Source organism: Sciurus vulgaris (assembly GCF_902686455.1).
Source record: "Sciurus vulgaris genome assembly, chromosome: 1".
Taxonomy (NCBI): Eukaryota; Metazoa; Chordata; class Mammalia; order Rodentia; family Sciuridae; genus Sciurus; species Sciurus vulgaris.
The window spans coordinates 44,070,639-44,088,335 of NC_136461.1; the positions used below are offsets into that span (position 1 = coordinate 44,070,639).

At 33.9% G+C, this 17,697-nt stretch overlaps 1 protein-coding gene and 1 long non-coding RNA gene across 5 annotated transcripts in view; both read right to left on the reverse strand.

The window, feature by feature from the left end:
- Positions 1-17,697, reverse strand: part of USP24 (ubiquitin specific peptidase 24) — a 136,122-nt gene that overhangs the window by 99,971 nt on the left and 18,454 nt on the right. For 3 of the 4 annotated variants that reach the window (XM_079105566.1, XM_079105567.1, XM_079105564.1), the window contains exons 2-3: positions 4,259-4,424; positions 2,573-2,640 (exon numbers count right to left, since the gene is read on the reverse strand). In XM_079105566.1, the coding sequence (XP_078961692.1) occupies positions 2,573-2,640; positions 4,259-4,424 (234 nt within the window). The remainder of the gene's footprint in view (positions 1-2,572; positions 2,641-4,258; positions 4,425-17,697) is intronic. The other variant, XM_079105565.1, reaches the window with a different exon arrangement.
- On the reverse strand, positions 14,670-17,387 carry LOC306640924. Its single transcript, XR_013757965.1, has 2 exons — positions 16,016-17,387; positions 14,670-15,959 (listed from the first exon to the last, which is right to left on the reverse strand). It is a non-coding gene; the product is annotated as an uncharacterized lncRNA (long non-coding RNA).

Consider the following 17,697-nt stretch of genomic DNA (forward strand, 5'->3'; position numbering starts at 1 on the left):
CTTTTTAAATGTTTAAGCAAATCTAAAATAGCTTTAAGTGACAAGATACTTGAACACTATTTACTATATAACTATTTTTCTTAAATATAAACATCAAATATAAATCAATGGTACATGTTATAATAAAACAGTTTCTTAAATTTCTTAAAAAGGAGAGAAACTGGAGTCCCAATCCTCAGTCTTCTAGTCCTTGTGACAGTCTAAATCAGGAACAACTGCTGGATGAGGGAATAAGAAACCACAGAATTTCACTTGATCTAGTGTGTTGGTTTCATGATTTTGTTAAGATTTCCCTTGAGAGGGAAAATACTATGCAATAAAAATTTCACCTTGATCACATTGAGAACTTCTTAAAAGGAACAGTCTGACAGAGAACAAACTTCAGAAAACACAGACAGAAACCTCTGTTCCAGATCTTTCTAAAAATCAATTTGCTGCACTATTTGCTCAAATGAGCAAACATCCTAAGACTAATTTTATATAAACCAGTGAGTTCTTACGTTTTTCAAAAAAATTTCTGACTATATAGTCCTCCAATATTTAAAAATTAAATAGCAAAACAAAATGAAACAGATTAACAATGAAGAAACTTCATGAGGTTACAAAATAAAAATGTATGTGAATTAAGTACCCTCTCTCTGCTATCATCTCATTTGCTTTTCACTTTGAAAATGCAGTTCTTTCTACCTTCGGGTAGAGATGGGGAAAGGCAGGCTGCACCCTTGTGGGGTTGAGGCATACAAGCTTTAAACATAATGATGTTCTACAGACAAAATTAGATGATTTTCTCTTCCTGAATATACTAGAAAGAATCCAGATTGGCCTGAAGGTGAAAAGTGAAGAACACAGAAATAACAAGCTCCTTTTGTGCACGTCATTCATGTAGTCACTTATTATTTGTACCCCTACTTTTTAAAAAAATATGACACCTTGTAAGAAAAGCCTAGTAATGATGATAGTCAACATACCAGGAAATACAGCTGAAGGAAATAGTACCAATTACATTAAATCCTACCGAGTTTTCCAGAAGCCCAGCCTAAAGGCATGCAACATTCTGCAGCTTTCTTGACTGAATGAAACAAAGTATGGCCAATTGATGGGGAGGAGAGAACATTTAGGGCTCCAAGCTTAAGAGAATTTTACATTTTTACATTAACACAACAATTGCATAATGCAGTGTTGCTTTAAGCTTATAGTTTTATAGAAAAACAACTGATCAACCATTTGACTATTTATTTTACTGGGCTACCTGCAGCTGAGGACTCTCCAGAGCATCTCAGTACAGGGGTTGAGAAGCATCCATCAAATAAGCAATTTATTGGTGAACTGACTAACACAGGACTTTCTGGACTTAGAGATCCTCAACCTAAAAGTCCTTTTCTTGGACTAATAATTCCTTTTTTCATAACTGCAAATAAACTTGTATTTTCTTTCTCCATAAATTCATGCATATGATACCTGTCACAGTACATCTTACATTACAGTCTGCACTTTTTAAAGCTACTCTTATTAAGGGTCTCACTTACTTTTTAGATTATTTTAAAACTACATTTTGGTATATATAAATTCCTCTAAAATGAAAATGTCTTGATCCTACATAATCTTAAATCTTTAAATGTCAATTTAAAAGGATTTCTCCCGTTTTACAAAGAGGGAGCTATTTTGTTCCCAAAATTAATTTAGTTAATTTTTAAAACTTGAATCAAGGGAGGTATGTTTACCAAACTGAGATGGAAATAATCATTTGCAAATGACAGTTTGTTTCACTGAGTTTTTAAGATAAATACAAACTTTACCCATCTGTAGTTCTAATGATTTACTTGCATATGGGACAAAAACAGATGTCAACATTTAGTAGTACAAGACATCAGGAGACTCATTCATTCATTCAACCATGATTACTGAGCTCATTCTATAAGTTAGGCCCTTGGTTATCCTCTAGTGGGGAAAACAACAACGTCTAAGAAAGACATAAGTCTCTCCTCTTGTGAGGATTGAAGACTCATGTCCTGAAATGGGATCATGCTGAGTCAGACTGCTTTTAAAAACACATTCCTGTGATCTATTCCTATTTTAAAAGAAACTGCTAAGAGATATGAACAAGAAGAGAGCACGCATACCACTCTGGTTCTGACAGGGATGTTGCATATGTACGCCATTTTGTCAGGAAGGGTATCTAACCTAGTCAAACTTTCAGTAGTTTAAAACATCTCCATCTGTCTCAGTAAAATAAGAAGCATAAAGTGATTCATATTTTGGTAAATGAATACTAAGTGTCACAATTCTTAGTTTATCTAGATGTACAATTTCCTAGTATAATTAAGTCTTAGTCTATTCTTCAGCAATTTAACAGTAGAAAGTAAAAGTCGTATTCAAAGACGAGAGCAAATGATTAGATAAAAAAAATTAAATCATCAATAAGTCTCAAATTCAGAGCTGATTATTTTCCTAGTGGAGAATTCCTCAGTTGAACAACATTCATAAACCTGGTCTTACACGTAAATAACTAAAGCTAAAGGGTTGTCCACCTTTACTCCCCCACCCCAAAATCAAATTAGGAAATTTTTCTTACCTTTTTAAATGCTTCAGGCATACACCTATCCATAAATCTTTTACAATTCTCATCAGACTCAGAAAGACCTTGGCAAAATAAAGAAAAGAATATCTTTTATTTAAATTTTGTGTAGTTTATAAAAATCTTACATTTTTCCAAATTCATACACATGGAGCTATTTATCATAGAAACCTTAATTTTAAAGGGATTATTAAAAGTAGAATATAAACATTCTCCTGAAATAAGGGGCTGAGAAATAACCATAGCAACAGACAATAAATATTAATTAAAATCCAAATGGTTTATCTTATGTTTCCATGACAGAATAACTTCAATGATCTGATTAAATAGCTAATAAAACAGCAGCAGCCACTTACTATCCATTATTGCTTTCCTAAACAGCTTTATAAAAAAACAGACATTGTTAACAAATGCCACAATCACTCTTCTTCCCTATAACAAATCGATGAACTCTGCATGATAAAATACACAGAACTGTGTCTGGCACACTTCACACAGTTTAAGTGATTAATACTAAGTGAATGAATGAATCCACTGTAAAAGCATACTTCGGAAGAAATGCATTTCTTTCCTAAACTTAATGATTAATTTTAATCACTGGGAATACTGCTGAAAAAATTTTCCTTTTTCCTTTTGTTCAGACCCACTACCAAGCACAGTTCCTAGATCCTAACAAGTACACAACAAATACTGCTACTGGGAAGCTAATTTTAAATGTACCATAAAAGACTGTTTGCGTTAAATCTAAATCTAGTCAAAATAGTTCATTTTGATGTGTCTTGTTTAATTTTGGTAGTAGACTATATACTTTTTTTTTTTTGGCGCTACTAGATATTGAACCTAGGGCCCCCACGTATGCTGGGCAGTTGTTCTATATCACTGAGTTGCACCCCACTCCTTTTAAAAAATTTATTTTGAGACTGGGTCTTAGTAAGCTTCCCATGCTGTCCTCTAATTTGCAATTCTCTCCACCTCTGCCTCCTAAGGAGCCGGGATTACAGGCATGTGCCATCACACCCTAATATGCACTCTTAATAAGAAAAAAATCCTAAAATAGTGGCCCTATTCATTTTATTTTATAATAATTTAATATGAAAAATGGTTTTCATATAGTATAGACTTTCCTTATATTGACACCTGTTCTTCTAATCTATTGACATTTTATTATTCTAATAGTTTTATTTTTGTAAAACACTTAAGATGGTTACCAGGCACTTAATAAGCACAAAATGTGTGTGAAATAAACATTACCTTTTTCTTTCTTTCTCTCGTTCTTTAGTAGTGCCAGGGACTGAACTCAGGGTCATGAACTTGCTAGGCAAGTGCTCTATCACTGAGTTAAAAACCCCAGACACTTTCTATTCTTAAAAAAAAACAAACAAAACAAAACAAAAGAACAAAAACCTGAATTGAGCCCAAATTCAAAGCATTCCAAGTTTCTGTGGAAAAAGTTAATTTCAATTTCTATAAAGCTTTTCAATTACATTTTAAATGATCTTACACTTTACTAGAGCTAGAAGAAAACTGATTAAAGCTTTTTATTCCACAGGGCATAAAACAAGACTAAGAGAATAAATGATCTGTCCAAGACCACACAGATAAGCAATGAGGAAAGCCAAGATGAAACTCAAGTCGCCTGTGAAAAAAATTTCCTCAGGTGTTCTGAGGTATTTGAAAGCTTACCAAGTCTTGCTAGGTAGGTAGAGGCCAACAGGCATTTGCCTAGTGATTCTTCTCGCTTATACGGGATGGACCAATGATCAGTCAAAACACGGCTTTCCAGTTCATATAAATTGGTTGTAGGGAATTCAATTCCTTCCCCTGAGCAGTTTCCATTTTCATCATTCTTCTGACAAAAAGGGATTGAGATAAAAAGCAAATATACGAGTTAGCGACTCCTCTAAAAATCTAGAATTTAACACAGAGCAGATGATTCATGTGTGGTAGCTATTAATACCAACAGTGTGAATTTCATCCCTCTTTCTCAAAATTGTATCTTTCATCAATAACACCTCAAATATTCTCGATTTTCATCATGCTGGCGTTCCCTACTTTCTCAGGTGATCTCTTTCTTTGCAAACACACTCTCAATTTCTCATGAGATACCAAACCTGCCTTCATCTCTAGCCATCCTATTCTCGCCTCTTTTCTTTTTTTCACGGTGGGGATGAATTTCCCACAGGTATGTAACCTGCTACTTTCCTCTCCCCAGTGCTTCATTTCTGACACACCCCAATCTGGATTCCAGAGTCCCTACTGCCCTGTGGTGTCTACTGTTACCTTCACTTCTGAACTTCGTATCATTAACTCCAGTAATCATGTTCCAGAGCTTTCCTTACTTCTCAGAAGTATCTGAACTTCTACCCACCCTCACTCCTTCCTCTTGAAATGCTAGAATTCTCTTCTCCTACATTCCTATTTTCCTCCTACATTGGGTATGGCTGTTTCTAGTTGGTCTCCTCTTCTGGTACACTCTCCCCTCCCCTTCCAAGACATCAAATATCTCAGTCCTCAAAAATCAGCACTAAGCCCTCTCTTCTTCTCATCTATCTCCCTTAGTGATCTCATCAGCTCCCCAAATATCAATTACCTCTACCAGCAGATGACTGATAAATTTCTACCTCCAGCTTAGACCTTTCTTTTGGGCTTCAAATCACAGATGCAAGTGCCTATTTGGCATCTTCTATAATTAACTGTGTGTCCCAAACCACATTCATGTGCTTCCACTCGATCCTGGTACACATCTCTGTTTTCCACCCTAGTGAATGACATCACATTCATCTGGCACATGGCCAGAAACCATGGTGTTGATTTAACACTCTATTCTCCTTTTCCCATCCCCATGCCCAAGACCCGGCGATGAAACCCAAGTTTCTCTCAAATTCAACCGCTTCTAGTTATCTCCACAGTGAGTCTAGCCCACACTACTACAGTTTTTCCTTGAATTATTTCACCAGTTTCCTACCTGGTCTTTCGTAACCACACATACCCATTTGCTCTCCACATTGATCTTTATACAACACAAATCTGATATTAACTCTACAACACCTTAATGGCTTCCCTTTGTTCTTAACATTAGCCCAAATCATTTTTAAAATATTCTATCAGAGCTTGAACAGCCCATCCTGAACCTCTCTCTCTCCAGCTTCTCTGAGACTTAGTTTCTTGACAGGCACAATGGTCCCTGTGCCAAATTACTTTCCCAAAAGGCCAGAGCAATACTCCTCGTTCCTATTTCTTTCAGAATCTGTCACTATCCCAAATTCTCCTGTCCCTGAACTAGGGTGGGACTGTGTGTTTGTCCTTGCCTTGATGAACAGAATGCAGAAGTGACATGATATCTACGCCAAGCTCATAAAAGGCAACAGAGTCTCCTACTGGCTCTCTCTGGGTGCATACACCCCGAACCAAGATACCACATCATGAGAAGCCAGGCTCAATGGAAAGGTGACATGTGGGTATCCTGTCCAACAGCCTCTCTAAGATCCCACCAGTCCCTAAAGACCAGGGAAGGAGCCTTCAGATGAGTTCGGCCTCTAGCTATCACCTCTAGTCTTAGCCTTCCAGATAAGGCCCTAGATATGGGGCAGAAGGAAGGGCATAATAAATGGCTGTTTTATGCCACCATTCCTAACTCACCTTTGCCCTCTTTAGCCTGCTTAAATTGGTTAAAAAGTAAATTGTGTGTATCTTTAACTCTTTCAGTAAAGTCTTTCTGAACTTCTAACCTCAGAGTCCTCCAATCATCCTGAACCTCTTTTTCACAGCACTACTCACAAATACAATTTGACATTTGTGATTCATTGTTTGTCCCCAGCCCCGAGCCACAAGACCAAGATCCATGACTATTTTTGACAACCTCTAAAATCTCAAGAACCTAGTACCTAAATACTGTTGAATGGAAAAATAATCCATGCAAAGATACAACTTTTAATGGGTTAAGTGTCAGACTTTCCTTTAGATATGTTCACGCCATGCTAATTTGTAACAAAGCAACTGATCTCCAAACTGCCTAAAACCTACTCTAGTTTTTTTTGAAAACCTACATATTTTCACAATTCACTCCATAGTTAAATCATCAGAAATAATTCATTCCACTAAAATACCTTTAACTTCAATGAAGAAAATGCCATAAATGTAAAGCACAAAGAAAAAAAAACAAATTCCAATTCCATATCAGTGGAATCTAACACATTATTTTTTTATGTGTACACTGGGATGAAAATAAGATTAAAAAATAGGGAGGCAATTAGGTATGGAAGACCATGTAAACTGAGAGGTGAAAGCTAAGAGAAGTGAAGTAAGTAGATTTACAATTATAATGTATGAGGGAAATTTAGTTCTTAAAAGCACAATACTTTCCAGAAATACATTTCATAATAAACAAATAAATAAATTTTACTTAAAAGGAACCAGAGGGGATCTAAAGAGTAAAAACTTTAAGATATCCTGAAAAAAATTCACTTGGCTAATTCTGAAGTAGGTTTATAACATTACTTAGGAACATCTAAATTTAATTCCTGTAAGCTAATAGATCCAGTTGATGAAATCATCAAACGTAACCAGTAGCCATAAAAACTGAAAGCTTCATTGGGAAAAGGGGAGAAAATAAAAGGATCTTTAACATTATCAATTATAGAACTGTTTTCCCCAAATTCATGTTGAAGCCTTTAGTCCAAATGTGACAGCACAGAATCATTACCTGTGGGGAACTGTTACAAGAACCCCTCCCCATGGATATCAAAATACATGAATGCACAAGTCTGTTATTTGCATATAACCTACCTATATTCCTCCTGTACATTTTAAGTCATCTCTAGATTACTTATAATACTAATACAATGTACATACCATGTAAACAGTCATTATGCTGCATTGTGTATGGAATAATGACAAGAAAATAAAGTGTACATGTTCAGCAGACATATTTTTTTCAAATATTTTGAATCCTTATTAGCAAAACCACAGTTATCAAGTGCTAACTGTATTTGAGAAAGGGCCTTTAAGGAAACAATTAAGGTTAAATGTGGGGTCCTAATCCTATAAGGTTGATGTCTTCATAAGGACAGGAAGGGACCCAGAGGTATCTCTCTGAGAAGGTGGAGGAAAAGCCAGTGAAGAGTACAAAAGCAACTGTCTGTAAGTCAAGAAGACACTTCCCCAGAAAACAACCCTAATGACATCCTGACCGTGGGGTTCTGGCCTCCGGAACTATGAGAAAATAAATTTCTGTAGTTTGAGCCACCCAGTCTACAGTTTTTTGTCATGGCAGCTGTAACAGATTAAATGCTTAAAATTTTTAACCTAGGGCCAAAGAAGAATTAAGATACACAAAGCCCCACACACTTACCAATTGGCTGATTCTGAAGGAGGTGTATGCCATTACTGTGCAATAGCTATCATTAATATCTACAGAAGTTAAAAGATCAAATCACATATGAAATCATCAAATGTACCTAACAGCCATTAAAATTAAGAGGCCCCTAAGGGGGAGAGGATCCTTAACATAATCAGTAAAAAAATAACCATCATGTGCTTCCTGATATGATGTACTGTACTCCTGCCCAAAGTGTCTTCATTGGAAACCCCAAATAAGGAACAGTCTAAAACATGTGTCCTTTGTTCTTTAAAAAATATCATGAAAAACTGAAGGAAAATAGGCAGATATGACAACCAGATACAACACTGGATCCTGAAACAGGAATTTTTCTTTACTTCTTGATGTCAAAGGACTTAAGTTTGGTTTTGATAACTATACTACACTGATGTTAAGAGAATATCCTCATTTTTTAGGACATATATTCAGAAATATTTTTATTAGTTCATCTTTCATTTTGCTGTAACAAAATACCAGAAGTGGATAACTTTTTATGGAAAAAAAAAGTTTATGTAATTCAGTTTTAAAGGATGAAAGTCCAAGATTAAGCTGCTCCATTGGTTTGGCCTCTGGTGAGGACCTTATAGAGAATGAGATCATGGTGGGAGTATGTGTGAGAGAGATCACACTACCAGATGGGAAGCAGAGAACCATGCAGACTTTTCTAACTACTCAGTGTTGTGAGAACTATCTATCATGGCTCGCAGGGTTCTACAAGAACTACCTTATCCCATCTGAGGGTACTGACCCCACTGACCTTAGGAACTCCCTCTAGACCCCACCTCTTAAGGTCCTACTACCTCTCATATCACCACACTAAGGACCCAGTTTCCAACACCTGAATGTGAAGGGAAAACCACAGTAATATTTATGGGTAAAGGAAAGGGTACCATCTTTGTAAATTTCTTTTAAAAACAGTTCAGGAATGACAACACACACTATACATGCATGCACTTAATACATGTCAGTATACTTATATACATACATACTTACAGAAAAAATAAAGCAAATGTGAAAAATGTTAACACTTGAAGAACCTGAGTAAAAATGATCTAAACATTCTTTGTAATATTTTTGCAACTTCTCTGTAAATTAAGGATGTTAACTGTAATTCCCATGACAACCACTAAGAAATTACTTTAAAAATATGTGGTGAAAGAAACAAGGGAATTAAAATGGTACACTGGAAAATATATATTTAATACAAAAGAGAGGAGTGATGGAGGGTTAGAGGAAGAGTAGTACATGAGATATATATGGAAAACAAATAGCAAAATGCAGGTATAAATCCTGACTTATTAAATGCAAACAGACTAAATAAACACCCCAAAATAAAGAGGGAGGTTGGCAGAAAAAATCAAAAATATGATGCGGGGCTGGGGTTGTAGCTCAGTGGCAGAGCCCTTGCCTAGCACGTGTGAGACACTGGTTTCAATCCTTAATACTGCATAGAAAAATAAACGAAAAAAGTAAAAGCATGCTATCCGTCTGCAACTACCAGAAAAATATGATCCAACTATATGCTGTCTACTATAGACACACTTTAAATACAAAAATACAAAGAAGTTAAAAAAAAAAGGATGTTAAAAACAGATATATCACACACACATAAGGGAAGCTGAAGTGGTTATATTAGCATCAAGTAATGGTAAGATAAATATATTTCTACCAACTAAGACAAAGATTTCACGAAAGTCAATACAACAGGAAAATAAAAGGACAGAAAAAAACCATAAAAATAATAATGAAAAGAACTGGATATCAGAAAAAAATTAAATACTATGTGAAAAGTTGTCAGTAGAGACAAGGAAGGCTATTTTTTAATGATAAAGGGTTAACCCATCTTCAGATGAAATCTTCTGTTAAACCTAACAATTACAAACAAATATGCATCTAATATCAGATACTCAAAATACAGGAATCAAAAAGAGACACAATGCAGCAATAATAGTTGGAAACTTCAATACCTCACTGGAGGTGAATAGAATTAGGCAAAAGATTATCAATTAGACCTAAAACACATTTACAGAACATTCCATGCAATCATAGTAGAACACAGAGATTCTTCTCCATTGTACATGGAACAGTTTCCAGGATAAAACATATATTAGGTTGTAAAACAAGCTTTAACACATTTGAAAGGTTTGAAATCAGGAAAAAAAAAAAAATGTTCACTGACCACAATGTAATGAAATTAGAAACCAATACCAGAAGGAAAGTTGGGGAATTAAAAAATGTGAAAATTAAACAACACATTCCTAAATCACAATGAGTCAAAGAAGAAATCACAAGGGAAATTGGAAATGCTTTTGAGGTGATCATTAAAATACTAACAAAACTCACGTAACATAGCAAAAGCAATGATTAGAGAGAAAATTTCAACAGTAAATGCTTGTATTACAGAAGATAGACAATCTCAAAATCGATTATCAAACCTCCCACCTTAGGAAACTAGAAAAAGAACAGTAAACTAAACCCAAAGCAAACAGGAAGAAGAAAATAATAAAGATTAGAGTGAAAATAGAGAACTGAGAGAAAGAATAAACAAAACCAAAAAGTGGTTCTTTGAAAAGATAACAAAACAGACAAATCTCTCGCTAACTGATCAAGATAAAAACAGAAAAGACTCAAATTTAATCATAACCAGAATGAACATCACTACTGACCTTACAGAAACAAATATGACTACAAGGTATACTATCAATAATTGTATGCTAATAATAGATAGCCTAAAAGAGATGGACAAAATTCTAGAAAAACATGAGCTACCAAATCTGACTCAAGAAATACGAAATCTAAAAAAGGAGAATGTTCTGTAATAAAAAAATTTCCTAAAACAAAAACAAAAACAAAAAACAAAAAAACCCAGAACTAAATAGCATTACTGGTAAATTCTACCAAACATTTAAATAAGAATCAACATCAATCCCTCACACTTTTCCAAAAATATAGAAAAGGAGGAACACTTCTCAACTTATTTTATGAAGGCAGTGGCAAAACCAGGCAGACACCTCATGACCCTGGGTTCATCCCCAGCACCAAAACCAAAATCAAAACAAAACAAAAAACAAAACCAAATAAAACTCCTAAATCTACTAGTATGTTTACTATCAAAAACATAGACACTAATAATTGTTGGGAAGGGTGTGGGAAAATTATAAAACTGTAAGACCACAGTGAATAACTTAATGCCACAGAACTGTATATAAAAGGATAAATTTCATGTTATGTATATCTTAGCACAATTTAAAATAACATAAAACTATAACAAAAAACTACAGACCAACATTCCTATGAATATGGACATGAAAATCTTTTAACAGTAAAATGGTGAACCAAATTCAAACATATAAAAAGGACTAATACACCACAACCAAGTGAAATTTATCCCAGGAATCTTTTTTATGACCACAAATACAAAAAAAAAAAAAAAAATGTAAACAAGGTCTCTGTAACTTCCAGTAATACTTGACAGCAATGTGAACATGCAAGGAATTTAAATAGCTGTGATTATAATTTTTATACAAAAATTAATCAATATATTATACCAGAGTAATAAAAGACAAAACGACAATACTTCAACGGAGGCAGAAAAAAAATCATAAATTCCAACATCTTTTCATGATAATAAACAACATTCAACAAACTAGAAAGAAAAGGGATCTTTTTTTAACTTCCCTAATCCAATGAAAGAATCTACAAAATCACCTACAGCTAACATCATACTTAATTGTGAAAAACTGAATGCTTCTAAAATTGAAACAAAACAAGGATGTTTGCTCTCACAGATTCCATTCACCATTATATTGCAGGGTCTAGCTAAGGCAGTTAGGCAAAATGAGAAATAAAAGGCATTCAGAATGGAAAAGATAAAATTACTTTTAATCGCTGAAAACTTGATTTTACACACAGAAAATCATAAGGAATCCACAAAAATAACTACTAGAACTAATGAGTTCAGCAAGGTTGCAGAATACAATATCAATTTACAAAATTTAACTATATTTCTATACACTAACAATGAACAACCTTAAAATTAAGAAAATAATTCCATTTACAATAACATTAAAGAGTAAAATACTTAGGAAGTAAAAGATTTGTACATTAAAGATTGCAAAACATCCCTGAAAAAAAATTAAAAGAAAACCTAAATAAATGGAAAGGCATGTCGTGTTCATGGACTAGAATGTAATATTGTTCAGATTTCAATACTCCCTAAAGAGGTCTACAGATAAAAAGAAATAAGCATGAGAATTCCAACTGGCCTCTTTACAAAAACTGACAACCTGATCCTAGAATTCACAAAGAAAAGCACAGAATCCTTAGCAGTCAAAATAATAGTGACAAAGAAAAAGTTACAGGATTCATAATTTCCATTATTGAAACTCACTAAAAAGCTATAGTTATCAAAACAGTGTGGTACTACACTGTCAACTGAGATTCCACAAATGAAATCTTGTATTTACTGTCAACTGATTTTGCAACAAGGTGACAAGACAACCTAATCTTTGACAAAGGCACAAAAGCTATTCAACTGGAGCACCTTTTCAACAAATGGTCCCAAGATGACAGAACATAAACAAGCAAAAGAATGAAACTGGATTCCTATCCCATACTACATACATTCACTCAAAATGTAACATAAGAGTAAATCTTCATGACTTTGGATCATGTAATTATTTCTCAGAAGAAGGTGAAAATTAGATAAACTGAAGGACATCAAAATTTAAATGTTTGTGCATCAAAGGTCACAAGAGTGAACACAGAATCTAAAGAATGGGAGACAGTATTTGTAAATCATGCATCTAGAGTATAAAACTTAAATCTAGAATATAAAACTTAAAATCTAAAATATAAAAGTACTCTTACAACTCAATTAATAAAACACAAACTACCCCATAAAATATGGGCAAAGCATTTAAACTGATGTTTCTCCAAAGGTATATATGTGGTTGATGAAAAGATGCTCAGCATCATTAATCAGTAGGAAAATGCAAATCAAAATCACCTCAAGATATTACTTCACACAAACAATAGGATGGCAAAATAAATAAATACATAAAAAGATAATAACAAGTACTGATGAGGTGGATTAACTAGAATCTTTATAAATTGCTAGTGGAATTATAAAACGGTACAGTCACTTTACAAGACAATTTAGCAGTTCCTCAAAGATGAATCATAGTTACCAAAAGACACAGCAAATTCTACTCTAAGGTATACATCTAAGAGAAATAAATACATGACCACACAAAAACTTGTTCATGTTTGCAGCAGCACTATTGTTAATAATCAAAAGGTGGATGGAACAAAAACATTCTTCAAAACCAATGGCTAGATAAACAAAACGTGTTTCATCCACACAACAGAATATTATTTAGCCTTAAAAATTAATGAAATACAGACACATGCCACAACACAAACGAATTTCAAAAATGTGCTACAGCGGCCAGACGTGTAAGGTCATATACTGTATAATTCTGCTTATATGAAATGCACAGAAAAGGCAATCCATAGACACAGACTGTAGATTAGTGATTGCCAGAGGATGAGGAGGAGAGTAATTGCTAATGGGTATGACAGGTATGAGCTCTCTTTATGGGGTGATGAAAATACTCTAAAATTAAACGGTCATGAGAGTTGTGTACTGAATGAACACTTAAGGGTGAATTTTATGGTATGTGAATTATATCTCAATAAAGCTGTTACTAACAAAAATAAGTAAAATAATTACAGTCATTAAATATATATGAATATATCTAAGAATTTCAAAACAGAAGAGTTGTACTTAATAGCCCGTAATACAAATATAATACCTATTAACATTAAGACAGTCAAACAGCAATTTAAAAAATAATATACTTAAGACTTGACAAGAGAAAAGTAACATTTGCCTGCTAAGCAGTTAATATTCTTGGTCTTAAAAAGGAGGAAACACCTCACTACACCCCCCCCCCAAAAAAAAAAAAAAAAAAGAAGGAAAGGAAAGACATGTAATACCTGAGAGTCAACAAATGATACAGGGCATAGCAGCATTACATTTTGAGAAGGTTGCTGCCAACATAGATAGAGAATTACCGAACAGGGGAATTTGTGATATGGACCCATATTTAGGTTGGTTTAATACTCTGAGTCAGAGACATCATTTGGAGTAGAGCCTGAGCCTGTTCTTGGCAAAAATCACATATTGAGCAAATGAGCACTCACAAAACAGCTCCCAAAAAACATACAATATATTAGGTTTTTAATAAACACTCTGGAATGTAATACACTATTTTCTCATTAGACATCAAATCTAAATGATACAAAAGTACTCATTAATAATCACTGATTCTAAATTGATTAGAAATATATTTATCGAAGTTCTGCTACCTTCTAAACAAGAGGCTTAATGCTGGGGAGAGTAGTGAGATAAAGATGCAATTCCTGTCTTTACAGAAGAAGACAATGAGGAAATATAGAAATGGGGGAAAGGGTGAAGGGCACACCAGGTAAGTGTCCTCCTGCACCTGCAGTGCAACAAATATATGTACACAGGTTTGTTATATGATGTAGTTCAAGGTTACTTGAGGCAAAAGGTACAGGTCATATTTCAAACTCAGTACTACTTTTCAAGAATATTCATTAATAAAACCTTAACACTTTTAGCTTTTTTGGCAAAATCTTTACTGCTTATCCATCAATTTCGTGTAAAATTTTAAAAGTTGCTTTTTAAAAAAAATATTTTACAACATTTATATAAATCCAGCATTTATTAGAGAGGCACAATTCTGACGGTAAGGCAGAAGAGAAATGAGCTTGCTAACAATTCTTTTTTTCTTTTTCTCATCCATTTCTATGTGGTGCTGAGGATTGAATCCAGTGCCTCACATATGCTAGGCAAGCACTCCACCACTGAGCTACAATCCTAGGCCCTTGCTAACAATTCTTGAATGTCCCTTTTAACTAAAAAAACTTTCTAATAACACTAAGTTTTGTGTATTGTCATCCAAGAAAAGTAATACAGATGAGTTAATGTGTTAAATTATGATTTCTGAATTGGCCAATTTAGGACTAAAATTAAAATAACATTGCTGAATAAATACTTATATATATCTTCAGTATTTTAGGCTGTTTTCTGAAGATGTAATCTTTTATATGACCATAAATACAAAAGAAAATGTAAAAAGGAATTCATAACTCCTATAATACTTGACGGCATCATGAACATGCAAGAAATTCAAACAGCAATGATTAAAACTATATCTGTTCGATAACTGTTCAGTCTAAGGCTTATTATTTACTTACTTGTGAGAACAAGATAGCACTGTTATTGGAATTGAAGTTTTCAAGGGAAATTGATAAATGCTGGCATTGTATGTATAGTATTGCTGTATAGTGATTATCACCCTCTCACAAACTTAGTAAAGATTTTTATATTTAACAAAGGTTATTTTGACAATAATATTTTCTGCATAACTTTTACATTTTAAATTATAATTTTAAAATGTTCATATGTCACTACCCATTATCCAGAAACGTGCTTATTTGAAAAATGCAAATGAACCAACCTAAATATAGCCATTATCTTAACTGGGTTTTTAGAACACAAAAAATATTTACCTGCATATAAACTTTAAAAGGCCAAGTTATATCCCTGGTTTACCTCCCTCTCCCCCAACCAAAAAAAAAAAAAATCATCATGTAAACTTATAGTTAACAATATAATTTAATATTTATTTAGAAAACTATCTTCATTGAGTTTTTAAAAGGACAACAAACTGCTGTTGAACTTGATAAGGATGAATTATTAAATTTAAGCCTTCTTTGCTGAAAGAAGCAGAACGGACTTCAGGCGGTACCCATACTTGTTAGTAATGATAAGTTCCTGTCTGCTCGCTGACTTCACAAATTCAAATAAAGAAAAGAATACGAATTAATGGATAAGAAACTGCCAATGTCGCTTAAAGTTTAATACTAAACTCAATTACTGAACTATCCTACTAGCCAACAATATACTCAAAAGAACTTGTAAATTTCTGATCAATGTATATCCTACTAGCCAACAATATACTCAAAAGAACTTGTAAATTTCTGATCAATGTATAAAAAATGAAGATGGCAAATTGATTTCTCCATGATGATTTTAAAAGTATTTGTCTATTAGTTAAAAAAAAAAAGCTCTATATTTTGTCTATATTTTGTCTATGTCAAGTACTTAAGGAAAAACATGAACATTTCATTCCAAGTTACAATTTACAATAACTTTCATTAAATCCTGAGATTGTTAGCCTTATGAAATATTTTTCAAACCAATTCAGTAACAGTTACATGCAGATCTGATATTCCTTTTGTTATTTCAGAGTAGCAAAAATAATTCCTAAAATACTACTTCCTGGAAAAAGAAGAGAAGACGGGTAAATTAAGTCCCCAAGCTATTAACACACTGTGTCTCAAGTTTGCAAACTGTTTTCCTGGAATGCCTTTTCACTCCATGTTATAAACAATAAATAATTTCCTAACTATTCTACAAAGGTTGACATTTCTTAAGGTCCCTGACATTAACCCTTGCTGATTATTCATGCATTCAGAATATTAAATACAAAGCTTTTCATGAGATGTTACTTTATAATTCAAAGGTATCTTAAAGAATTTATTCTTTCACTTGGATTTAAGATTTGGGTATTAACAGATCATTGATCTCAGCAACAAAAAAAGTACTTAATTATAGTCCCAATTTTCTCAGGGTAACCCTAGTGACAGGAGTTATGTTGGACTTTCCGTTTTAACAGATGGCAAGGAGGAGAGAGATGGGAAAGGAGACTTAGGACAATTAAGATGAGAGTAAAATGAGTGGGTGGCAAAGGAAGACTAATATATCTACTAAGTACCTTGTTACTGTTTCAGGCAATGGACAGGTACTGTAGAATTGTGTGTATGTGTGTGTATGTTGCAATTTAACTTTTCCCAAAACTGCATGAAGTAAAAACTATCATCCTCATTTTTTGGATAAGCAAATAAACTGAGGCTCAGGTAACATTACTAACTCAAAGTCATATTTCTTATGGTTACCTAATAACAATAATCACTCTTGTTCAGAGTGGAATACAAATTTAAATTAAGACTTCCTCAAATCTGAGAGTCTATATTAATTATACAATTCCTCCCAAACTGGGCAGAATGGCATTGCCTCAAAAAGCAGCACTCCAGAATGGGGGCAAAATGTTTTACAACAAACAAAATTTATACAATATACCCACAACCAAGATTCAGGGAGATAAAAGAATTACCAATTAAAATGTCTTCCAAAGCCCTATTTTTTAATCACTAAAACTTAATATAGCATTCTATAGAGATAAGGGATTATCTAGCACAGGCAATTAGTGTCCATTATTTTTTTTTGGGGGGGGGGATACGAGAGATTGAATCCAGGGGCACTCAACCACTGAGCACATCCCCAGCCCTATTTTGCATTTTATTTAGAGACAGGATCTCACTGAGCTGCTTAGCGCCTCACTATTGCTAAGGCTGCCTTTGAACTTGCCATCCTCCTCCCTCAGCCTCCCAAGTCACTGGGACTATGAGTGTATGCCATGGCACCCGGCAGTGTTCATTTGAAATTTTGTTGTACTTTAATTTCTTTTATTCTGTGTTCCTGCACAACAGATCTATCTAAATGCTGATTCTGTCATCACCATTAGCTAGTTGTGTGACTTTAAATAAAGATTTCTGAATCTTTCTATGGGCAAGAGTTTTCCTCAATGAA